Source organism: Nicrophorus vespilloides, unplaced genomic scaffold, assembly GCF_001412225.1.
Source record: "Nicrophorus vespilloides isolate i.1.1-1 unplaced genomic scaffold, Nicve_v1.0, whole genome shotgun sequence".
Classification (NCBI taxonomy): domain Eukaryota; kingdom Metazoa; phylum Arthropoda; class Insecta; order Coleoptera; family Silphidae; genus Nicrophorus; species Nicrophorus vespilloides.
The window spans coordinates 7,182-32,628 of NW_017097680.1; the positions used below are offsets into that span (position 1 = coordinate 7,182).

General features: G+C 32.3%; 5 protein-coding genes across 6 annotated transcripts; 4 read left to right on the forward strand and 1 right to left on the reverse strand.

The window, feature by feature from the left end:
* The first annotated feature begins 4,412 nt into the window (after nt 1-4,412).
* LOC108560708 (alpha-methylacyl-CoA racemase-like) lies at nt 4,413-5,750 on the forward strand. The gene is made up of 2 exons (XM_017918374.1): nt 4,413-4,528; nt 4,658-5,750. The coding sequence occupies exons 1-2, from the start codon at nt 4,421-4,423 to the stop codon at nt 5,666-5,668; spliced, it is 1,119 nt and encodes a 372-aa protein (XP_017773863.1). The 5' UTR covers nt 4,413-4,420; the 3' UTR covers nt 5,669-5,750.
* Nucleotides 5,751-6,602: 852 nt separating this feature from the next.
* On the forward strand, nt 6,603-8,038 carry LOC108560711 (alpha-methylacyl-CoA racemase-like). 2 transcript variants are annotated; one of them, XM_017918378.1, is made up of 3 exons: nt 6,603-6,617; nt 6,676-6,785; nt 6,865-8,038. In XM_017918378.1, the coding sequence occupies exons 2-3, from the start codon at nt 6,678-6,680 to the stop codon at nt 7,873-7,875; spliced, it is 1,119 nt and encodes a 372-aa protein (XP_017773867.1). In that variant the 5' UTR covers nt 6,603-6,617; nt 6,676-6,677; the 3' UTR covers nt 7,876-8,038. The 2 variants fall into 2 exon arrangements, with proteins under 2 accessions (XP_017773867.1, XP_017773866.1); XM_017918377.1 differs by lacking the exon at nt 6,603-6,617 and having other exon boundaries at nt 6,644-6,785.
* Nucleotides 7,898-15,717, reverse strand: LOC108560705 (jmjC domain-containing protein 4; the record flags this gene model as incomplete). The annotated part of the gene is made up of 4 exons (XM_017918370.1): nt 15,456-15,717; nt 9,315-9,436; nt 8,510-9,086; nt 7,898-8,459 (listed from the first exon to the last, which is right to left on the reverse strand). Coding segments are annotated over exons 3-4 (1,125 nt in total), but the record flags the coding sequence as incomplete, so codon positions are not given.
* LOC108560710 (Golgi apparatus protein 1) lies at nt 9,919-13,709 on the forward strand. The gene is made up of 5 exons (XM_017918376.1): nt 9,919-11,266; nt 11,320-12,591; nt 12,646-13,192; nt 13,250-13,356; nt 13,409-13,709. The coding sequence occupies exons 1-5, from the start codon at nt 10,058-10,060 to the stop codon at nt 13,571-13,573; spliced, it is 3,300 nt and encodes a 1,099-aa protein (XP_017773865.1). The 5' UTR covers nt 9,919-10,057; the 3' UTR covers nt 13,574-13,709.
* Nucleotides 14,381-23,489, forward strand: LOC108560713 (carboxy-terminal domain RNA polymerase II polypeptide A small phosphatase 1). The gene is made up of 4 exons (XM_017918379.1): nt 14,381-14,739; nt 18,509-18,771; nt 18,836-19,171; nt 23,000-23,489. The coding sequence occupies exons 1-4, from the start codon at nt 14,667-14,669 to the stop codon at nt 23,207-23,209; spliced, it is 882 nt and encodes a 293-aa protein (XP_017773868.1). The 5' UTR covers nt 14,381-14,666; the 3' UTR covers nt 23,210-23,489.
* The last annotated feature ends 1,958 nt before the right edge of the window (nt 23,490-25,447 follow it).

The window sequence follows — 25,447 nt, forward strand, 5'->3', positions numbered from 1 at the left end:
TTAAATTGTATTTTTGTGTAGACTGAATTGAGCTTTGACATAACTATTTTCAGATCACGTGCCACGTCACCAAATTTTCTAGCTGATGAATTTAGTTCATATTACATTTCGTTGATCTACTGAAATTATACAATTATTAAATTAGATTTTGACGTGTTCAATGACATCTCTGTAATTAATCTGAATTGGAAGTCATATGCGACTTACAACAACCACATTCAAATGACGAAACCGAAACGCATTCAATAAAAGATATATTATGTATTTATTTCTATCCTTTTTTCTTTATTATTATTTTGCTACCTTCGTCTAAATAACATCACTGAATAATCAATTTAAACTTCAAAATTTTGAAAAATATGTTAAATCTGAGTTATAAGTCACTTGCCGAAATTTGTGACTTACAACAATAATGCATGTAGTTCAAAATAATCTGAAGTGGTATAATTATTATTTTATACTGTAAGTTAGTATTTTGGTTATGTGTAATGATTATTGACTTTAACTATGGGATTAATAAAAAAAAGGGAAAATATTGAATCTATAGCTGTAATCATCTCACGTAACCAACTGAAATTTAACTGAAATTACATTATTAACGCCTATATATTTGTACTGTTGTTTCATGTTTGTTTTATAGTTGGAGGAAGAGTTAATTACTTACATGTTTCAGCAATGATGATACCTGTAAGAAATATAGGTTGAATGAGAATTGTAATAACTTGAAGGCAAGCAAAATAATTTATCGGTTAGTATAATTTGATTTACTAATTAAGGGCAATACAATGATTGATCGAAAATCAATGTATGCATTCCATTTCGTTTGTAATCTAATTGAATAGAGACATTTCAAGTCAACTTGGACTCGGAATCAATCCGATGCAGAGTTAAAGTTTGTTCGAGTTCTCCCGCTCCAGTGTCAGATTTAATCAATTTTAATTGGGGAATCTAATTATTTCCGAAGCCAAAGCCCAAATCCGTTCCCCATCGAATATATACAATAAATTCATCATATTATCCCACAATTCAATTTCATTTCAGAACGGTTTTAATGGATTTTTCACATTTTATTTATATATTTATTTATTTTTATTCCTCTCCGCGTTCATTAAATAATGGAATATACATTATTATTGACTTGCAATAATGAATGCCAGATTTAAATGAAACGCGGTATAAATTGGCCGAACTATTTATATAATACCCGGGAATCGATTCGGGCGTGAAAAGCCAACATCATATTCCGCTTGAGAAAATAAAACAAAAAACAAACCAAGACGTGACCTCGCCATTAAGTATACATTTTGTTTTCTTCTATTTTCTTCGTTGTTGTGTATAGCTTTAAGTTACGATGCAAGGAGTGGGTGGAAACAAGGAAAATGGAGTACATTTGAAACATTGAAAAGTAGGCAGAAATTAAAGTTTAAAAAAAAAAGTAATCCTCACCGCAAGCAAGCACCACAAAGAAACTAACCACACATTTTTTGTAAGATGTAAAAAGTCTCACGCGACGAGAGGCGCAAGTATCTTATGATCTTTGTTACTTTACAAAAAAAAAATAAAAGGAGATGCTGTGAAAATGTAAAGGATGATTACAAAAGGCTCAATAATTGTACTAATTAATTAATATGTATATGATATATAAAGTTTTTTAAGTGAAATGAAAATAATAATAATAAATAATGCCTTCAACAATGCAAAAAAAAAATAAATAAAGAAAGAACTTTCCGCCAAAGGTAACTTAAATTAAACAAATAATAATGATAATGAAGAGGAAGAACAAAGATGAAGCAACATTAGTTGTAAGATAAATGTGTGTGTTTTATACGAGTTTGCGTTTAATTTCCGATATTTTTCAGTTCTGTAGATGAATGATGATTGAAAAATTAAAAAAAAAAAAAACGAGTGAAGAAAATGAAAATACATGAAAGGCCTGGGATTCTCCGGTAGATTTTTTTTGTAGATCGAAAAAAAAAATGATATATAAATAAATAATTTAAAAAAAAATATATATAATATTAATAAATAAATCGATACAAATTTTGTAACCGTAAAATGATAATGCTCCGCTTTGCATTGTTGTATTGTTGTTAATGTTACATAAAACAAAAATAAATATATATATGAAAATACTTATTGTTGCTAGTGCTAGCGTTGTTGTTGTTAAATTCAGATAGATATATTTTTAGTTCGGTTTTTTTGTATGGAGGTAAATACAAAAACGTGAATCGTACACTTTCTCACAGAGAGGTGAGCGAATGAAATGCACAAGTTTGTGCGTAATTCACAAACTAGACAAGTAAACAAGTAAAGTAACTTTAGGAAGCTTAAAAGCGAATTCGTCGAAGTCTCAGTTCTGTCCTTGATTTTCATAAAACATAAAAAAAAAAATAATGACTATGAAAAAAAAAATGTTGTTAATTAATGTATATATATTGTATTTGAAAACAAAACAAGAAAATAGATTATTAGTTTAAGAAACTTAAGGATATTGATTCGACTTTAAGTTTCTATTTCTGTGGTGTAAAAAGATGAAAAAAAGATAATATTAATAATGTAACTGTATTTTACGTTGTGTCTTTCCGTTCCTCTTCAGTTTGTAAATAAATGTACCGTCGTTAATCACTATTATTTCGGCTAGTTTTTAAGGACGAAAAGTAAAGGAAAAACAACAAAAAAAATAATAATAATAGGAGAATATATATGTACAAGCGTTTCGTCGAATTATCACAGTTCAAATATTGTTTTCGACTATTTCTGAACACTTTTTTTTTTTCATTCAGTTCAATTTCAATTGTTATTACAATAGTTCCTATATAAGTAGGGCCTACGAACGCGACAAAAAAAACACATAAAGCTACCTAAAGTGAAAAAAATAAACAAGAACCGAAACACCAAGCGTAAAACTAACTGAGCTGTAATGATTCGAAAACAATAAAGATGAAGAAAGTATAAAAAAAAAGAAGAAATTCTATTTCACTGTCAAAACACCAATGATTAAAGTAAATATATACCAGAAGAAGAAGAAGATACAAATAAATTTATTAATATTAATAATGATGAGGGATGACGATTAAATAACGTTGATAGTGAGTCAGATATTTGTTAGACTTAGACCTCGTTGGAAGTGTAACTTTTTTTTATAATGGTTATATGACCTGTCACAATTGTATTGTACTTTTAGAGTATTCATTATGTTCTTTTTGTCAGCCTATGTTTGTCCTTCCATCGAAAGTGAACATATTTTTGTTGAGGAAACGGTGTGGTGTGTATAGAACTTAAGTTATGGTGCAGGAATTAATAATAAATAAAGAGAAAAAAAATGTATAAAAAAACAAACAAACAAAGCGTACACTCACACGAAAAGTATAAGAGAAACAACAAACAAACAACAACAAAAAAAACATGCAAAAAAAATTGATAAAATTTACAAAAAAAAAAACATAAAATAAATAAATAATAATGAATTAATAAATAATGCGAAGAAAACATTATCTAATTGATAAGTCCCGTAACGTTTATGAGTTTTAAGGGTTGAGGAACGTTTTTTTATTAGTGAAAAAGTATTATAAATATTGAAAAACGATTAAATAAAAAATTCAAAGGATCTGTTGTGTGTGATTTTATTGTTATTGTTTTGTTTCGTCTTCACTTCGAGATTTTCTTTTTGTTTTTACTTTCATTTCCCTGATCCAATCCATTAAGGCATGTACCAAAATCAAGACATTTTCCTATAGTATTTGCTTATGAACCTCAACTATCCTTAATCCACCACTGTTTATAATAGATGTAAATTTAATAAAAACTTTCATGTATTTTCAGATATTATTTTTCATATATTTAAGAGAGGTAAGTTATTCAAATATTGAAATATAATAATTAATATAAAAAAAAGTTAAAAAATATAATACTATTAACTTTATTATTGATTGATAATATTAATATTTTAAAGTATTCAACAAAAAGTCATTAATATTAATAGAATTCATTCTCAGAATTTCCAGCAAAACAGGAAGATCCATTGATTTTCCTGTTCCCTTTAAAACACTATTAAAATATAGATATAAAGTCATCACAGTGAACTGGGTTTCAGTATAATACGTTATTAACACGTTTGTATCAATATAATTCATTTAAATAACTCATACTTTATTACAAAATATTGTTAAAATATTATATTGTATGGACATGTACATCCGATTTATTAACATTGAAAAAAATAAAATTTAAATAATGAAAAATTAAATATCCTTGATTTCCCATGAACTCGAAGATCAAAATTACAATAAAATCGAAGTGAGCAAGTATCAGCGGAATGAACTTGAAACGAGAGCATTCGATTTTTTACAATATAATACAAAAGATATGGTTTTTAAAGTCACTAACAACAGAGTAGTATTAGAGTGTAGATATTGAAGAAATGGCTTTGAAAGGTGTTAAGGTACTTGAATTCGCAGGAGTAGCTCCTGCACCTTTCTGCGGAATGATCCTGTCAGATTTCGGTGCGACAGTTTTAAGAATTGATAAGGTAAATTTTAATAATTAAACATCGTAATTGAACTCTTCATAAACGTGAATTGACAATTTATAATAATTGCAAAAAAAAAATAATAAAGAAAAATTAATTGAGAGATGCTGAATGATACTATATTTTTAGGTACAAAATAGCTCCGATCTGGATATTGATGTATTAGCAAATGGTAAAAAATCTCTCGCTGTGAATTTAAAAACTTCTGAAGGGAAGGATATAATTAAATCATTGGCAAAGAAACACGATGTACTGTTGGAACCTTTTCGACCAGGTGTGATGGAGAAACTGGGTCTGGGTCCGAGCGTTTTGTTAGAAGAAAATCGAAAGCTGATTTACGCCCGCCTAACAGGCTTTGGACAAGAAGGGCTTTACTGTAAACGAGGAGGACAGGACATAAACTATCTCGGTCTAAGTGGACTGTTGTCAATGTTCGGAAGGGCCGAGGAGAAGCCCACCTTTCCTGTCAATTTAGTTGCCGGTTTTGGTGGTGGCGGATTGATGTGCGCCACGGGAATACTTTTAGCCCTGTTCGAAAGGGCGAACTCTGGTTTAGGACAAATCGTAGATTGCAGCATGGCCGAGGGCGCATCGTACTTGGGTAGTTGGCTGTTCAGGTCGCAGGAATTGCCGATCTGGGAAAACAAACGGGGTGAGAACTTGTTAGACTCGGGTGCCCATTTCTACGATGTTTACGAAACCAAAGACGGCAAGTATCTTACAGTTGGAGCGATAGAACCGCATTTCTACGAACAACTATTGAAGACCTTAGAAGTTGAAGATGTGGACTACTTCGATTTTAAAAAGGGAAAAGACGTTTTCAAGAAGAAGTTTCTGGAGAAGACCAGGGACGAGTGGAACGACATCTTCGCGCAGACCGACGCCTGCGCTTCTCCAGTATTAGGCATTGACGAGGTCGCAGATTTTGAGGGCAATAGAGACAAGTTTGTGAAGAAGGACAATGGTATAGTTATACCAAAACCCGGAGTCAAATTGAGTAGGACACCGGGGGAAACTCAGGCGCTTAAAAAAAGACCTCGCGTCGGACAAGACAGTTTTGAAATTTTAAAAGGTTTAGGATATTCGGAAGATAAAATAAGAGATTTCAATAGTAATGGCATTATCAAGACATACACGTAAACTAAAGCAATAATAGACATTTATTACAAATACAAATCATAATTGGTTTCCGCGCAATTAATTAATATTTATAGATAACTTTAACCACGGAGTACAAATAATTAGTTTCACCTTTGTATCAGTTATCTTTTTTGAAATTATATATATTTATTTTGTTCTTTTTATTTCTGTATATGTTTTTTTTTGTACGACTGATGCAACAAATAATTATAGTGTTATTAATTATAAAGCAAAATATAAAATTATATGTTTCAACTATTTTCAATTTCTTATTTCTACGTGATCCCCACCCCCTCGAATTTCATTCAATATTTATTTTTAATCTATTACATTTACAGATTTTGTTCATTAAGAATATTTACAATTAAAGTTATATTTTATAGACTAAAAATTCAAAAGCATTTATATATTTGTTCAGTACCAAATTTTTCAAGATTTGAACTACAATAATTACAATTAGTAATTATATACTTTATTTTGATCAAATGGGCATTTGTTGATTCTTAAACTCAGTTGAAACTCATACGAATTACATAAAGTTTTATCATTTAATATAGATTATGTAATATTCTACTTCAATTAAAGCATGTTCAACACGTATGTTATATCAATATTCAATATATTAATATATATAGTTAACATAATAAAATTACATCAAAAATATACATAATTTCCACTAGTAAATACAAACTATTATATAAATTAATTACTAATAGGTATACGTTTGCAACACGCCGCACACGCTGAACATAAAGTTACATAATGCTTGTTTTTAAGATTTTATCTATAAAATACATTCGAAGATACCCGAATATATATATAATAAAAAACTTTATCAATATGTTGACACATTAATATTAATATAATTTTGAATTGTATTGCATTTATTGCATTACTGATAATACCGTCGTAAAGACCTTGATACAGTTTTTTTTTTAATAGAAAAGTGGTAAGTCATTTGATTGTTTATCGTCTCTGGCAGTCTCTGGTCTCAAAGTACATTTTAGAGATGGCTCTGAAAGGCATCAAAGTTCTCGAATTCGCTGGTCTTGCACCAGGCCCATTCTGCGGAATGATCTTGGCCGATTTTGGTGCAAGCGTCTTAAGGATCGATAAGGTAATTATAATATGTTAAAAAAATATATTAAATAAATTGTAATAAGAAATTGTAAATACATTGTTTTCATGTAATACAGGTTAATAACAACACTAATTTAGATGTGTTGTCCAATGGTAAGCAATCTCTAGCTGTGAATTTAAAATCTCCTGAAGGTATAGACATTATCAAACAATTATCCAAGGAGTATGATGTGCTAATAGAACCATTCCGTGCTGGAGTTATGGAGAATCTTGGAATTGGTCCTAAGATTTTATTGGAAAATAACCCAAAGTTGATTTATGCCCGGTTAACAGGTTTTGGACAAGATGGTCCTTACAGCAAGAGAGCAGGCCATGATATAAACTATATTGGTCTCAGTGGCCTTCTGTCAATGTTTAGTAGAGTTAATGAGAAGCCTATGTTTCCAGCAAATTTAGCAGCCGATTTCGGCGGAGGCGGATTGATGTGCGCAATGGGAATCCTTATGGCGTTGTACGAAAGGACAAACTCAGGTTTAGGACAAATCGTCGATTGCAACATGGTCGAAGGCAGTTCTTACTTGGGTAGTTGGTTACTCAGATCTCAAAAGTTACCGATTTGGGGTAACAAACCGGGTGAAAACGTATTGGATTCAGGGGCACATTTTTACGAAGTCTACGAGACCAAAGATGGAAAATATGTAACAGTAGGCCCGTTGGAAATGCAATTCTACAAAGAGTTGTTAGACGGTTTAGAATTGGAAGAACTAGACTATTTCGACTTTAAGAACGGAAAAGAAGTTTTAACGAAGATATTCCTAACGAAAACAAGAGACGAATGGTCTAAAATATTCGATGAGAAAGATGCCTGTGTATTCCCGGTGCTAACTGCAGAAGAAGCAACTGAACATAAGCACACCAAATGCAATTTCATGAAAGATGAAACAACCGTCATTCCTAAACCAGGAGTAAAGCTAAGCAGGACTCCAGCAAAAACGACGGCTTTCAAGAAAAGTCCGCAATGTGGAGAAGATTCGATCGATGTTTTGAAAGACTTGGGATATTCAGAAGAGAATATCTGGAATTTGTGTAAGAAAGGCATCATAAAGACGCACAAATCTAAATTGTAATTTCGTTTAACAACAACAAAATGTTCGACCTCAATTCCAAAACATCGACGTCCTCGTGAGCAGAGAATAAAAGCAAAATTTCTTTGATTCTTTGCAAATCAAATATGGAATGGTTATCAGTTTTCTGCAGTCGCTTCGAACAAATATACTTTAGAAAATCAAAGAAGTCTTTAAAATCTAACCCAAAAGTAGATTTCAATAAAACCTGACACTGTGCATGGAAATTCTCCATACTTTTGCAATCGTCAATTTCCTTTTTAACATTCTTCAATGTTTCCACAAACTCCAACCACATCAGTTTAATATTGCACCCATTTACCCAATTATGATTAACCGAAATTGTATCTGTCAAATTGGTAACTTGATGATGCCATCCAGAAGGCACAAATATAGCATCACCTGGATTCTGTATTACTTCCAGATATTTTACAGATTCTGGAATGGTTTCCAGTCTGTATGGTAAATTTCCAATTTTATCCTTCAACTTTTTCTCCTCTCCTGGAGGGAATATAATCCACTTTTTCTGACCAAATATATTTGTTGACCAACTGTATGAGTTGAACACATCTGCATGGAATTGGGTCCTGTAATTAAACAATAAATTTGATTCTAGTAATAACCAATAAACTGTTACCAAGTTGATTTGGGACCCATGTAAACAAATCTATAATCATCTTTGTTGTTTTCAACTAAATACTCATTCAACCAATCAGAAGCAAAATATTTGGGAACTATGTAGAATTTATCATCTTTCAATTGATTTTTGAGATGCCAATCCTTCAGGTAAAGTAAAGGAAGATCATCTGAGTATCCACTCTTCTTGAATGATTCCCAATGTTCCAAATATTTACTGAATTTCATTTGATTTGCTTCTTGGGAATTGTAATACTTTTTGTTGCAGTCATACACAGTTACATCCAATGATCCATACTTTGATTTCAAATAGTTGAAATCTAAATTATCAGCATCCTTTATCCAAAACCTCTGTGACTCCCATTTGCTAGACACATTCCTTATTAAGCAAGCTTGATTCTTCAACATGTATTCATGGAAAAAATAATTGTATGGAATTTTGCTTTCAAGCACTGGCAAATGGTCCAAATATGAGCAATTCAGTTTAAATGCTTCTGGCAATTCAATACATGATTGATCACACTCCTCTAGTTCTGCCAGAGGCAGACAATGTGGGAAATTCATTGGAATGGTTTTTCCTAGAAACAATACACAAATGTCTCATTAAATCCATTTAAATATAAACAATGATATCATAGGAAAGGTATGTGTTTACATGATGAATTATACATAACCTTTAAATTTAAATATGAAACTTAATATTATTTCTCATGTGAACAGTTATTCTATAAGATATATAAGCAGAATTTTATAAAATATTTTTAGCAAAAATATTTCAAAAAGTGATAATGAAATGATTTACATACCAAAAGTGGAAGTTATAAAACCAACTTAACAGATATAGCCTTGTATATACAACGTTGCCATCAGTCTTCGTTGAGGACAAGTTTCAAACTGATGTTGTCAGTAGCATATATTTGGGAGGGTACTTGAACAATTGCAATTTTTTAACGTTTAGACATAATGGTAGAATAAACATAATAAATAATAATTAATCATAGAAAAACATGAATAACGAATTTATAAACAAACTTTAAATATATGAGTCATTCATAAATACAAATTCTATATAATATGGTAGTATTTTAAAATTTCTATGACACCAGGATATGTATTCAGTAGTTTTTGGATACTAGGTTTTAATGTAAAATGGATACATAAATAAACTATAACCATATATTCTTAGATAATTTTATCAATTGATTTGTTTTAATAGTACTAAACTCTTCGTAAAATGAACTTGAATAGTTTTTAAATAAAGCATAAATATCAAGAGGCTATCCAATTTTGCTAATTCCATTGCATAATTATAGAAAAACCTATAATTATTGCAGCTGCAGTAAACTTGCATAATCAGCAACTACAAGATTTTAATGATATGATCGACGTGGCAACATTGCCTTATTTTAACATACATTTTACGTTTGTTGCGGTGCTAATGTTAATATTTATTTTAAATTATTGTTAATAAAAGTGTGAAGATAAGATTTATATTGATGACGTTATCCGTGCAGCGCGGTTAATATTCTATTTCAGCACATTGAAGTGAATGCAAGTAAATAACACAATGGTTGAAGTACAAATCCCTTTCTTGCTGTTATCAATTTTAATGCTCAGTGCCAAGGCCTCTGAGCATTTGGCTTCCTGGGACAAGTCTTTGATTAGAGATAGAAGGGAAGTACACTCAAGCATTGTCGATGACTCACAATGTGCAGAAGTAAAAAGACTTTGCCCTGATTTAAGTGAGAACGAGGATATTCTGGTATTGGAATGCCTGCAGTCGCTCAATCCAAATGTATTAGCCAAGCTCAATGACAATTGTCAACATGTTGTTTGGGAACATACCAGGAACATTATTAAGGATGATAATGTTAGGGATTTCCTGTTACCCTCATGTAAATCAGAATTGGACCAGATGAATTGCCAAGTGGAATCCAGTGGGTTATATCTCAAGTGCATTGTTAATAACAGGGCAGACATAAAGAGTAGTGACTGTGTTCAAGCAGTCATCAGGCTAGAAAATGTTGCCTTTTATGATTACCGGTGGATTGCCAATTTCTTAAACCATTGTGATAAGGCTATTAAAGTCCATCAATGTGGAAGAATTGACCATGACAGATTATCACAATCAGAAACTATAGTGTGCCTGCAGAACAAGTTCTCAGAAATTGAGGAAGAATGTAAGAAGGAGGTTTTAAAACTATCTGAGATTCAAGCTGATAGCATAAAATTGGACAGGCAGTTGTATATGGCCTGTGCTGAGGATCAGATGAGATATTGCAGACAATTTGCTCCAGGAAGTGGAAGGGTCTTCAACTGCTTGCTACAATATAAAATTGATAAACTGTCTGAACAATGTCAGATTCATATAGTGAGAAGACAGAAACTTATTTCACAAGATTACAGAATTAGCAAAGGCCTGATGAAGAGTTGCAAAGATGACATCAAGAAATCTCATTGCAGAAGACAAACATCTGATGATAAGTCTATTAGATTAGCTCAAGTATTATTGTGTTTAGAGAATGTTGTTAGAAATGGCACAAAAATTGATCCTGACTGTGAAATAGAGTTAGCTGACCACAGGAAAATTTTGATGGAAGACTTCAGACTGTCTCCAGAGATTGTTGATGGTTGTGCTAATGAAATTAAAAAGTATTGCGCAGATGCAGAAGTTGGTGGTAAAACAATTCATTGTTTAATGGACCATGCTAGATTGAAGAACAGTAAAAATAGAATTGGTGATGTTTGCCAAAGAGCTGTAAGTTTATAATTGGTATTATTATAATAGGGAAATAAATAATATATTTTTAGCTGGAAACTTTGGTCAAAGAAACTGATATTGGTGAAGATTGGAGAGTGGATCCAGTTCTTCATGAAGCTTGTAATCCAGTCGTGCAAGCTGCTTGCAGAGGAGTACGAGGTGGAGATGCGCGTGTAATGTCCTGCTTGATGGATAACATTGGAGCTGATCATATGACTGAGGAATGCGAAGACGCTTTAATCCAAATCCAATATTTCGTTGCAAGGGATTTCAAATTGGATCCTCAGCTCTACAGATCTTGCCGCGAAGATGCCACTAGATTGTGCCATGCTAGTAAAGACTGGGAGAACAAGAATCCTTACGATACAAACAACGGACCTCTTATACTACCTTGCCTCTACAGATATGCTTATCACGAAGATAAAGGAATGCAACTAAAAGATAGATGTTTTGATCAAATAAAGCGAGTCATGAGGCAAAGAGCCATCAGCGTAGATCTTCTCCCACATGTAGAGGAAGCTTGTTTAGATGATCTTGCGCTATTCTGCTTCGACAAAACGGCCAGAGGTGAAGAAATGCTGTGCCTACAAGATAATTTGGATAAATTAGTCGATAAATGCAGAGTTGCCGTGGAAAAATATACCGAAGAAGAAGCTCAAAACACTGAATTAAACCCATATGTTATGTCGAATTGTAGAAAAATTATAAACAGTTTGTGCTCTCTGGACACCAAGACTGATGAAGGTACAGTCATGGAATGTTTGATCGCGCACAAGAACGATCCTCTCGTCAAAGCGAACAACAAGTGTAGGATCAGTATTGAACACTTCCAACTAATTTCGTTGAAAGATTTCCGCTTTTCCTACAAATTCAAAATAGCATGTAAACCTTACGCTGTACGATTTTGCCAAACGGCCAAAACTAAAGCCGCCGTTGTCTCCTGTTTGAGCGAGAAAGTAACGAACGACACTATCGCCGGAGTCAAGAGTGTTGTACAGAAAGAATGCAGACAACAATTGAAAGCTCAACTGTTCCAACAACGAGAGAATATAATGTTCGACCCCAAATTGGCTCAAGCTTGCGAATCCGATATCCGTGAGCATTGCAACGAGATCGAACATGGCTCAGCTCAAATCTTGGAATGTCTTCAATCGACTCCGGAGAAGAAGTTAACAGAACAGTGCCAGGTAGAGCTCTTCAAAGTTAAGAAACAGGAAATCTCTGACAACGCCGTCGATTACGCTTTGATGACCGTTTGCGCAGAGAGCATCCAAACGTTTTGCCCAAAAGTAGAACATACTCATATCTTGGAATGCCTTAAGGTTAGTAGAACTAACAAATAACAAGATTAAATTATAACCATATTGAAATTTTAGGGGAATAAAGATGAGAGGGGCTTCAATAAGAAATGTCTGATGATCGTGAAGCACAGGATGATCGAGCAAAACTCCGACTATCGTTTGAATCCAGCGTTGCAAGAGAACTGCAAAATGGATATTAAGAAGTTCTGTCATGATGTGGCCATGCAAGCTAAACCAGAGAAGCAGTTGAACGGGGAAGTAATCCGATGCCTGAAGGAGGCTTTCAAACATTCAAAGTTAACCAACAAGTGCGAGCGAGAAATGTCTGGAATCTTGAGAGAACAAGCTCTGGATTTGCAACTAAATCCTTTATTAAGAGCCGTTTGCAGCAACGAGTTGGAAACGATTTGTAAACAGGAAAGCGACGGTTCCGGAAATGTGGAAGAATGCTTGAAGGTGGCTTTGCTCAATAAGAAAATCCCAACGGTGGCGTGTCAGAACGAAGTAGCTAGTTTGATAGAAGAATCCCAAGCTGATATCCAAGTAGATCCATTGCTTCAGCAGACTTGCTCACTTGATATTTTGAAGTACTGCAGCGAAGTTCCTCAAGGAAACGGCAGACGTAAGATTGTTTGAATCACTTTATAAATTAATTTACCAAAAAAATACATATTTGTAGATATAAAATGCTTGAAAATAATCATGGAAGATGCTAACAAACAATTAACAACCGAGTGTCAAAATATGCTGAAGAAACGATTGGAAATGTACAAGAACGCAGCTCAGGTAACGTAATTCATCACCAGTTATTAGTATATCGTATTAACATGTATTTTAGGTTGCCCCTCCGGAGAATTTGGGCGAGCTTTACGTGCAAGTTGTAGATTCACCGGCGAAACATTACATCTTCTTCCTCGTCATTATGGTCATTGGAACGATGTTCTTGATTGGAATCTTTTGCGGACGAATCACCAAGCGACAAATGTTCGTCAAAAATAAATGATCACCACTGATAGATTAGATATATTTAACAATTGTTTTCTAGCTAAAGCGTTGCGCGCGTGGGATTCAAAAAAAAAAAGTAAATTGTGATAGAATGGCTTAACTTCTAAAATAATTTTATGTTTTCAAAATATTTTTGCACAACTTGTAAATAATCTAATATATATATATATATAGAGAGAGACAAAAAAAAATGAAACAAGAAAAAAAAAACTAATGGCTTTGTAAAGTCGATACGTTGAATGAAAGTCTGTAGTATTTTGATACCGAGATTTCCAATACATATATTTATATATATTTTATAAGATGCAAAATTCCAGGCGGTGAAATCTGTAAATTAACTTACTACTAATTTTAAGTCTTTATTTTAGTCATATTATATTTGTTAATAAGGAAAAAGGATAATACAAATTAGTATTTTAAAATATATTATATACATATACAACAAGAGTAATCCATATCCTTTTACATTCCACGTTCATTAAATACTTTGAGGCAAGTTTAGTGATGTTTAAGAGCTTATAACATATTCATGATTGGTTCAATTGTACTGTTTTTACCGAATTGAATAACTATACGTATGATAAATACGGACAAAGTTTAAAACATTCTTATTAGATTTTTTTTAGAAAAGAACCAATCGTCGGATACAAGTAGGATTTAGTATGAAAGTTTTCTTGTATTTTTTCAGAGAAATCAAATTGCTGAATCCGGTCCTGTTTGTTAGGATTGCGAAATCAATGGGTTAGGTAAACTGGATGGTAGATGGCGTTTCCGAAGGCATCGAGTGGGAGACGGTGCGTGCAAGAGCGAGAGGGAGTGTGAGGAGTGGACAGATCGGGGATTTCAATATGGCGAGCGAAAATAAAAGCATCTGCCATTTTGTGGAGGTGTTTTAAAATAGTTTTTGTTGTATTATTATTTCATTTTTTGTGTTTGTTGCGAATCGGGCGCGTTTTATGTGCGTGAGAGTGTGCTGCAGAAGTGGTGCTGCCGAACGGGACGTGAAAGAAGAAGTCACGGGTCGAGGAGAAGAGAACGGAGGGAAGATCAGGAGGGCACAGCAAAAACGGGGACAATAAACAAATGAATAAATGGACGCTTCGTCCATTATAACACAAGTGTCCCGCGACAACGAACAATTGAACAGTTATCCGCCCGAAAAAGGTAACGCATGAAGAAGACGATGTGCGCCTCTGTCTGTTCCCCCTTCGGACGATGGTCGCCTCTCCGAAAATGGGAGCTGGGAGCTCACCTGTGCTCTGGGAGGAGGACCGTGTGCTCGGAGACCTCCGGATCGCACGTCCACCAAGCCCAAAGTCGGACGGACCCCCCGAAGGGGGGACATTTAAAGCGTGCCGTGTATTATGTAGTGTGGAGAGAGCGCGATTTGTAAAACCGTCTATGTAGGCGTGCATGTTTCTGGTCAATTGGTAAACACACGGTAAACAAAAGCAGAACGGCGCCTGGACCAGCTAACCTTGAGTCGCGACCCTGGATTATTCAATCGCTTCCAATATTACTACCACCACCGTACCGTCATCGACAAGACAAGACAACAAAAACAACGCTTGTTGTTATGTTTTCATTACATTTTTTTTTTGAACAATTGTTATGTTGTTGCGCTACTGCGTCTCTCGGCGGTTTCGCATTTCCTAGCGCGCGCCGACAACTCTCCCAAATATGCAAATCGACGAGCATTCCACACCTGTGTGACCTCTTTCGAAACAACAAACCCAACTGTCAATCGCTTTCCGAAAGAGCTTTCACATTTTTTCTTCTGTTTTCATTTTCATACTCTCTTCCTTCCCGAAAAAAAGAAGAAAAGATCAAAGCCCAATTTCCCCCCCAAAGTCCGTCCATCCTCGCCTCGTACTACTCACCTCTCGCATACTCCTCTGCACTGCCTACGCATTCCCCTCGCACCGACGCTCCAACCAAAAACCTTTTCACGTCTCTCCGTCGCCTGCCAGAAACAACTGTTTACTCGCTAATTTGTTTATTACTTAAGTTTTATTGTGTTTGCTCAAACGCATTTACACGCACGAACACACGCGTCCGCCTCGCGACTACAAAAGACATTTGTTTATTTAAAGAAATGTCACTTTAACGAACGGATTTTGTTTACCAAGGCTACTCATATCTTTCCTGCGACATCCGATCCATTATAGCAATTTTGTTTTATTTGCTTGTAACATACTTGCAAATCGATTAAAGCGAATACTTGACATTTACGTTTAATTGTTACTGCTTTGCAAAGAATGTCAGATGCGAATTCATTGCATACAGTCCAAAAGTTTACGAAAGTTAAAATACTTTAATCGCGAATGGGGGACCGACATCATTTGTCAAACTCAAAAATAACAGAATAAAACTCTTGCCTAATGGATACAAGTTGTTGGAATACCAAGTCATTATAGACATTTACGTAATAGACTAAAAGTCTTATACCTAAATCAAAATAGTCTTATGATGTTGACTGATATTAAATGCACTAAAATTGGTTTATCAGAATATTGTTTCATTCACAAACTAATCTCTCTGTACGATTACTTATCTAGAATTGTAGTAAATTCGTATTGTAAAACATAAATTAAGATTACAATTAATTTAGATAAATTAAGTTAAATTTTTGCTGTATTTGACTTTAAATAAGTTTTGTTTGAATGCGTAATAAGTATCTCTTCAAAAGTGTCTATTCTCATGCAAAGTTCCTTGTATACAAGACTGAGTAAATATTTGATGTTGACTTCTCGATATTCCCGCGCTAACAGTCTATATTAACCACGTGGTTTTCACATCAATGCGAATGGTTGTTACTATGATAATCAAACAATTCCAAAGTGCTTTTAACAGAAATTTTAAAACATTGATTTCCTTTGAACTTTTTAATAATTTAGAATTTTCAATTATTTCAAATGTAATATTAATATAAGCGAAAGGCAATTATTTTGCTAAAATACTAAAATATTTTACATTGGAATGTATTTAAAGAAAAATAACATAATTTCCTGTTATAATAGCTTTGAAAGTATTTCGAGGCATCCCATAATTGCATTCATTATTTTTAATTGTATGTTGAAAAAAAAGTATCATTTTAAGTGAAAATATTTCCGCACTTCTCTAATGGATTCCAGTATAATTTTATTATACTTATTTCTTTTAAACAATATATCTATCGAGTTGACATTCAAAAATACTTCAATCGTGATGCGACTTTTAATTGCCATGTTTTTCCTTCAATAATTACAACTTTGATTACAATTTTTTTCCAAGTTGAATAACATCCATTTCAATTATTACGCAAACTTAATTGAGATTCTAGTTTATAAAACAATTAAATAATAATTTTGAATATTCAACAGAATAGTTTTTTTTTCTTTAAATAATGAAAACGAATGTGTTGGAGAATAAATTTTATTCAAGTAAAATCGGATACATTTATCATTTGTTACAACACATTAAAGGAAGTTTGGTATAATTAGAGAAATCGTTACGCAACGTTGATAAATGTTTCCAACTCATATTTGTTGCTGCAGCAATGTTTGTTTTTTGTACGTTTCTCTATTTTATCACGAAACGCATGAATATTCTAAAGAAATTTACGAGATTTACATTTTAAGTAAACTACAGAAAAGTGTTTTATTTTTTCTCACGTCGCAAAGTTCGAAAATCGCGTTCTTTATTTGGATATTATATCAAGACATGTTACGAAACAAAGGCGTCAGCAATGCAAATAAAACACACAGTCGACTATTAACTAAAATTGTCAATAAAGAAGGAATGTGCTAATTTCATTGTAATATTTATGGATCGTCCATTTCGCAATGTTTTGTTCTAAGTTAGAAGCGACTCTGAATTATTCATTTCCATACATTTGCTTGTTATTACCTTCTTCATTTTGCATTCAATGGTTTTGGTTTTATTAAGGATTTCGTAATTTGCATAAACAACATTTACACGGTCAAAGGAAAATCTATATAACCACTAATTGCGAAGAAAGAAAAAAAAACATTCAACAAGTTAGTAAAACCGAACTCTCATTGCAAAAACAGTTAGTTTTATTCCATACCAGATATTTATTTATGTAATTTATATATGCAACGCAAATATTATTTCGCGAACTCTGTTTGCTCTGTGCGATAAGCGGATTCTGTTTTCTTTCTTTTTATTTCGTCGAGTGATTTAATCGGCGCTTTAAATGCTTCGAAAGAACATTCAAATAAACGCAAACAACGTGAATTAGCAAACGCGGCGCGGATAAAAATAGTTTGAAAGCCGTTCACAATGGGCCGTGACTACTAGGAGTTTGCAGTTGGAGATGGTGGAGAGAGCGGTGCGTGCACCGGGATTTAAAGAAAAAAAATTGAATGTATGATCGCACGACGGTAATTGCTTTTTATAGCCGTGACTTATTTATATGTCGGACTTGGCTATGCGAAAATTTACATGCTTATTTGACAAATGTTTTTGACCAGGAGCTTTTTTTTGACACGAGTTATAAATAAACTGTTTATTGGTCTATAATAGGTTTTTTTTAACTCTAAATTCGGACAATTGCGTCCTTGCATCTTTACATGTTTTCGTCTTGCATCTGTAGTACAAGTTAATGCAATTAAAGACAATTGTGGGAATACCTTTTCTTCGTTGATGACATTCCAACTAATTGCATTACTATGTATATATTTTATTGGCTTTAATTGTGACACACTTTTGAATTTCTATTATGGCCTAGTATTATCATTATTCGATTGTTAATGACGGTTCTCGCGTGCGTTGGGAAATAGAAATCAATAGGCTTCAATTGGGAATGGTAGAGATTGCATTTAAGGAAATGGAAACCGCGCGCGCCAAGTTTGCTGCCTCGTCGGAATTCGCGATAAATATCAAATATGTTGCGTGCACTTTCGATCCTCAATTCTGAACTTGTTTGCAGGGACACTACCGAAAAATGAGAACGACATATCAGATAGCGAGGGTCCGCCGAAGAAGGCGAAGGGCGGATTCCTGCGATCGCTGCTGTGCTGTCTGGGACGCAGCAAGGGAAAGGCTCAGAACAACCAGCAGTTCGGATCAAGGGAAGTCACGTACGAGTCCGAGTCGCCCAGGTATTTGCTGCCGCCGGTTCGGCACCAGGACATGCATAAAAAGTGCATGGTCATAGATCTGGACGAGACGCTGGTGCATAGCAGTTTCAAGGTACTCTCTAACCACAATCGCACATGCAACAATGCTAATGGTTTTGTTTTGTTTTCTTCTGCAGCCCATAAGCAATGCCGACTTTGTCGTGCCGGTCGAGATCGACGGCACCGTGCACCAGGTGTACGTGCTGAAGCGACCGTACGTCGATGACTTCCTGAAGAGGATGGGAGAGCTGTACGAGTGCGTGCTGTTCACGGCTTCTTTGGCCAAATACGCGGATCCCGTGGCCGACCTTCTGGACAGGTGGGGCGTCTTCAGGGCGCGTCTCTTCCGCGAAAGCTGCGTCTTCCACAGGGGGAACTACGTCAAGGATCTTAACAAGCTGGGCAGAGAACTCCAGCAGATCATCATCGTGGACAATTCACCCGCTTCCTACATATTCCATCCAGACAATGCAGTAAGTTTAATTAATCTTCATCATCTTACTCATTCCTTAAAATGATTAACACAAGAAACTCATAAATATTATATAATTCTTAAAAGCTATGTCTTAACATCTTCTACAAACTTGGCATATTATTTTTGCATTTCTGCAAAAACATGAACGAAATTTTTAAGAAAATCTAGTAATAAATAAATATGTTTTGGACTTATTTTGCGAAGACCGCTTTGAACTAAATATGTTTTATTAAAGTAAATCAATAGCAGCAGCATCTTAAAAATAGTTCAAACTATATGTGGAAAATAAAACACAATAAATCATTTGTGTGTGTGTGTGACTTGCTTGACCTAGTGAATTAAGTGTAAGTTTCACGACTGATTCGAAGAAGTCACGCAACGTGGTATTAAAAATACAAGCGAACGTCTGGTGAAAGGTCTCATAAAAAAATGTCATGTATGCCAAATGCTGCATTTTAATTCCAAGTTATTTATACAATCATAATTGTATTAAAGCTTCTTGAAATCTTCCAATAAATATCATTTTTTTGTAATTAATAATTAATTATTTATACTCAAAAATTTGTCAATACGAATCATCAATACAAGACAATTTTCTTTACATACAAATAATTTTTAATTTGAGTTATATTTTATTTGTTGTAAAATATTATAAAATGATTGAAACTCAATTTGTACTTTTGTTTGTAATCAGGATGTGTTGTAATTAATTTGTTATTTTTAATACAATTTTATGATAATAGTGTATTGAGACACAATTGGAAATTCAAGTCAACTTTACACAATGATAGTGACAAATAGAAAGGAAACTGTTACCAATGATTGTCCAAGAAATACAAGATTAACGTTTATTTACTAATGGTAAATATTTCACAATAATGACAATAATTCATATAAAAAACTTGATTCAAACAAAATTCTTTATTTCATAATTGTATACTGGACTAAAATTTTCATTATTAATTTTCTGAATATCTAATATACTTTTATACCTAGAAAATATTTGAATCAATTAAATTATTATTGAAATCAACCTGAACGTGAGTTGGATGCAAAAGTTTTGGCATACTTTCCACATATTTTCCTGACACAAATATAGATAATGATTCATGGTATTAACATTTTGAAAATATTATTTGAAAATCGACCTAAGAAAATATTAAAGGTTGAACGGGATTATTGATTGAATACGTATCAAATTATGTTTCTGGTTTGCTTGGTTTTTATTATAAACAATAGGAAAAGGGATGATGCATGACATGAAGATTAGTAATACATGGTTTAATCCAAGAAAGCAATTTTCTGGTGAATTGATCAAAGGATGCAAACGAGCGTAACAGAATTAACAACGTTTGAAAATTAAGTAGTTTTTAATAGCTGATGAATACACGTGGGCATTTTTGTCTCAATTTACAAAAACGTCCGACAATTTAACCCAAATTGCTGAGTTTTAAACTAACACGAATCTTTGCCTAAAACAGATCATCTACATAAGCATGTTATAAATAAGGAATTCCCAACTGATAAAAAGCACGCGCTGCGTGATTATTAATACGTTACAATTGTTATGAAATAATTCTCGCTGTTTAATGACGATGAGCAGATAACAAAGTTCATGCCATGTCACAGTTTCTGCATTAATATAACTAAAGATGATTATTGGTTTCTTGAGTGATGACAGTTTTATCAGAATGACGTAACGGACTTCTTAAGTTAATTAAATAGAAGAAAATGCAAATACATAACATGTTTAACATATAACGAAAATTAACCGAATTGAAATTAATGTGTTTGAACAGAATGAAAGTAATTTACGTTTAATTGCAAGGTCATCTACGTATGAAGTATAGTGTTGCATGTGACGTTTAAATACCGTTATTCATTTGCAGCTGTTTTCCTCCCCTCGTGACGCTTTGTCTGTTTTGGATCTACACAAAATTGGAAACAACCCCAAATAACATGTGTTTATGTATTGATGAAACATCCAGCTGTTATTTCAATACAACACAATCTATAGGTCTTTGTCGTTCTAGAATCATTGTCATAATTGAAAAGTAGACTGATCTGTTTGATTCAAGATAGAAAACTTCATTCAATTCATTACTTTAATATCAATGACATTTCTTGTTGATAATCGATTAAAAATTGAAACATTTATTGATAAATTATCATGTTTTTAATGCAAATGTACACAACATTTTGAAAATTCACTTGCATTAACTTTCAGACATTATTCGTAAATGTCTTCATTATGAGAACAAAACAAACGATTTCTACGACATCCACAACTGACAAATCAATTTTTGAAAATGTAATTAAATTATGAAATTGTTCAATAACTTTTAATTAAATATAGACTTCAGTAATTACTTCTTCCTTGTTACATAACAAAATCATTGTTAACAAAGTTAAGAATATGCAGACGATATTATTAAATCCAAGATGTTGGCTATTAGTTTCATTTCAATGGAATGAATGAAAACTCGAGGATGTGGGAATGTGTTGCGTGTTTCAGGTTCCGGTACTTTCATTTATTGATAAATTATAACGTTTTTCCATGCAAATATATACACAATTTTAAAAGTTCACTTGTTCAGGCAATAATTCTTCTATTAATTTTTATTTTCAGTATTTGCATATAAATATTTTCTTCGTTATGAGAAAACAAATTAAATTATTTCAACTACATCAACAACTGTTAAAACACGATTTGAAAATATAATTAAATCATGAAATTATTCAATATTTTTTTATAATTACATCATCCTCGTTACATATCAGAATTATTATTAACAATTTTAAGAAAATATAAACGTTATTAAATCTAAAATGTTGGCTATTAGTTTCCTTTCAATGGAATGAAAAACCATTGAGGATGTGGGAATATGTTATGTAATCGTTGTGTTTTTGCGTGTTTTGGGTTCCGGTAGCTTCATTTATTGATAAATTATAACGTTTTTCATGCACACACAATTTTGAAAGTTCATTTTTTCTATTAACTTTCAGAAATTATTCGTAAAGATAATTCTTCTATTAAATTTTATTTTCAGTATTTGTATATAAATATTTTCTTAGTTATGAGAACAAAATAAATGGTTTGCACGACATCTGAAAGTTTAGAAAATGTAATTAAATTCTGAAACTTTTCAATAACTTTTAATTAAATATAGACTTTACTAATTAGTTCTATACACAACACACAACAGAATCATTGTTAACAATTTTAATAATATGCAGACGATATTAAATCTAAAATATTTTCTATTAGTTTCCTTTTAATGGAATGAAAAACCATTGAGGATGTGGGAATATGTTATGTAATCGTTGTGTTTTTGCGTGTTTCGGGTTCTGGTAGCTTCATTTATTGATAAATTATAACTTTTTCATGCAAATATACACACAATTTTGAAAGTTCACTTCTTCTATTAACTTTCAGAAATTATTCGTAAAGATAAGGCTTCTATAACATTTTATTGTCAGTATTTGTATGTAAATATTTTTTTCGTTATGAGATCAAAATAAATTATTTAATTAAATATAGACTTTAGTAATTAGTTCAACAGAGTCATTGTTAACAATTTTAAGAATATGCAGACGATATTAAATCTAAAATGTTCAGTTCAGTTTTAAGTTTCTTTATTAGATTGATATAGTTGTATTACATTGTATCATTAGTTGTTAGGTTTGTGGCCTTTTGTGAGCTATTGCTCTTTGTGCCATTAATATTATTCTAAAATGTTGGCTATTAGTTTTCTTTTAATGGAATGGAAAACAATCGAGGATGTGGTAATATGTTGTGTAATCGTTGTGTTTTTGCGTGTTTCAGGTTCCGGTAGCTTCGTGGTTCGATGACATGCAGGATTCGGAGCTGCTGGATTTGATACCGTTCTTCGAGCAACTAAGCAAAATGGACAATGTGTATACAGTGCTGTGCAATTCGAACCATCCGTACAACAGCACCATCCAGCAGCAACAGCAGCAGCAGATGAACGGCCCCACGGGTCCCTCGACACTGTCATCTCCGACAAACACGTAGCACAAGATCAACGGGAAGAGCATCGCCAAAGTGATCCTAACTATCATCGTACAAGCCTTCTACAATGCAGGAGAGTTTGACTATATTAAGAAACAAATCTGGTAATGTATATTATATACATATATTTACATTATTTTAATCTTTGTAATATTAATAAGAATAATAATAATAATCTATATATATATTTTACGCATCTAAGAAATAATTGGAGATGTTTTAAGAGAAGAAAACGAAAATATCATATTCGGAACAGAAACGATGATGGTCGAACAAAAAAAAACAAATGTCGCGCAACTCGTGCAGACTTTAACACAATCCTCTTGTCTTTGTAAATATATTTATATATAAATATACATACACACACATATATATGATATTAATAGAAATTGAAAAAAAGAAAAACCGGCGAAATGAGAAATATTGTTTTTAATTTATATACATTTTTTTTTTCTGTGCAAATTCTATATAGTATATATATATATTCTTGTATTTATTTTTTATCTAATTGATTTGATTTAATAACAACAAAAAAAATAACAGCAAATCTTTCTGTTCGAACAACCCTCTGTATATATTTATACATATAGTTGAAGAGAGAAATAAGTATATGTAATATTTAATTAACACTATGAGTAACTAATAAAAAATTTGTTGCTATGGCAACGCAAATAAAAAATAACATACCAAAAAAAAAACTTACGTTAAACGTATTTTGTTACGGATCGCAACAACAGCAAGAAAAAAAAAATTGGATAACTTTTTAAACCGCGATTCATTACTCATAGCGATTGAATAATAACAAAAAAAAATATCTAATAATATTATTAACAATAATTGTGTACATAGCTAGTGAGATTTCGATATGGAGTATTTTTACACGATTGAACAAGAAAGAAAGAAAAAATAATAAAGAAATTATGTATTCCTTACAAAATACAGAAAAGAAATCTTTAAAGAAGAGAAAATTGAAAACCGTAATCAAAAAAAAAGATAATCTGCCCAAACAAACAAAACATATTAAAATTTATAATTTTAATTATCTTCTTCAGTTCTTTGCTTTTTGCATTTTATACATAGAAAACCGCCCCCACTCAATTTATTTTTTCTATACTAACAAAAAAAAATAATTAATTCCGAAGAACTTTAATGATTATAATTAATATATATAAACATATTTTCTTTAATAATGCTAAGATAATGAAATGTAAATTTAATGAAAATATTTGCGTAACAAATAATAACTGTGGATGTTTAGGATTACGTAAATCGCTCGCGCGTTTCCCTTTTCGGTGTGCGAATTGTATGTAATTGATGGATTTCTGTTTTGTTGAGATAAAGAAAGAAATAAAAAACACACACACAAATCATATCACGAGAGAAGAAGAAATTCTTCCTTTCTATAGAGAGTAAGAGATGGACACAAATAATTGAATAACAAGTGCGAAGAGCAGCGAGAGTCGTCTGTTCCGATATCAACAGTGGCCTTAAGAATAATAATTATAAAAAAAAACTGTAACAAAAGAGTTTCCGCCTTCATTCTTCTTTTTGTAACAACTTTTACTGTAGCTGACTTTCGAGATTTTAATGAAAACGCACTGTTCTACAGCGTAAAAAAAAACGTTCTATATTCGTTTCATCTTCTTTTTTTTTGTTTGTTATTGTTCTGTAACGCCGATGCTTCGGAGCTCGCATACCTTATTTTTTTTGTTTACTCTATGTAAAATGCATCACCTGTTTACAAATTTTACTAAGATTTTTCTCTGAATACGAGCTTCCAAGCATTCAAATCATTTACACAGTACATTAAACTTGTAATCCTCAAAAACTGCATCAAACGATAACATTTTTTTTATGCAAAAAAAAGGATTACAAGTTTAATTTGTTGAAAGGACCAATATTAAATGAGAGTGACAACTATATAGAGGAGAACGAAAGGAGAAACAGCAAATTATTTTTAATTTCTTCAATTTCATTGCGCGGGGTGTTTATTATTATTATACTATTATTATTTTTTTAAATTTTATTTTTATTAATTTTATATAAAGCATTATAATATAAATATCTATAAATATAAATACAATTTGTAAATGAACTAATCTTATGTAACATTTAACACGCAGACACACATACATAAACACATACACTATAATTATTTTTTTTTGTTTGTTTCTGTAGCCTCTAGTTTATTATATTATATTATTTGTTGTTGTAGAGTTATATAATTATATATTGTTTTTT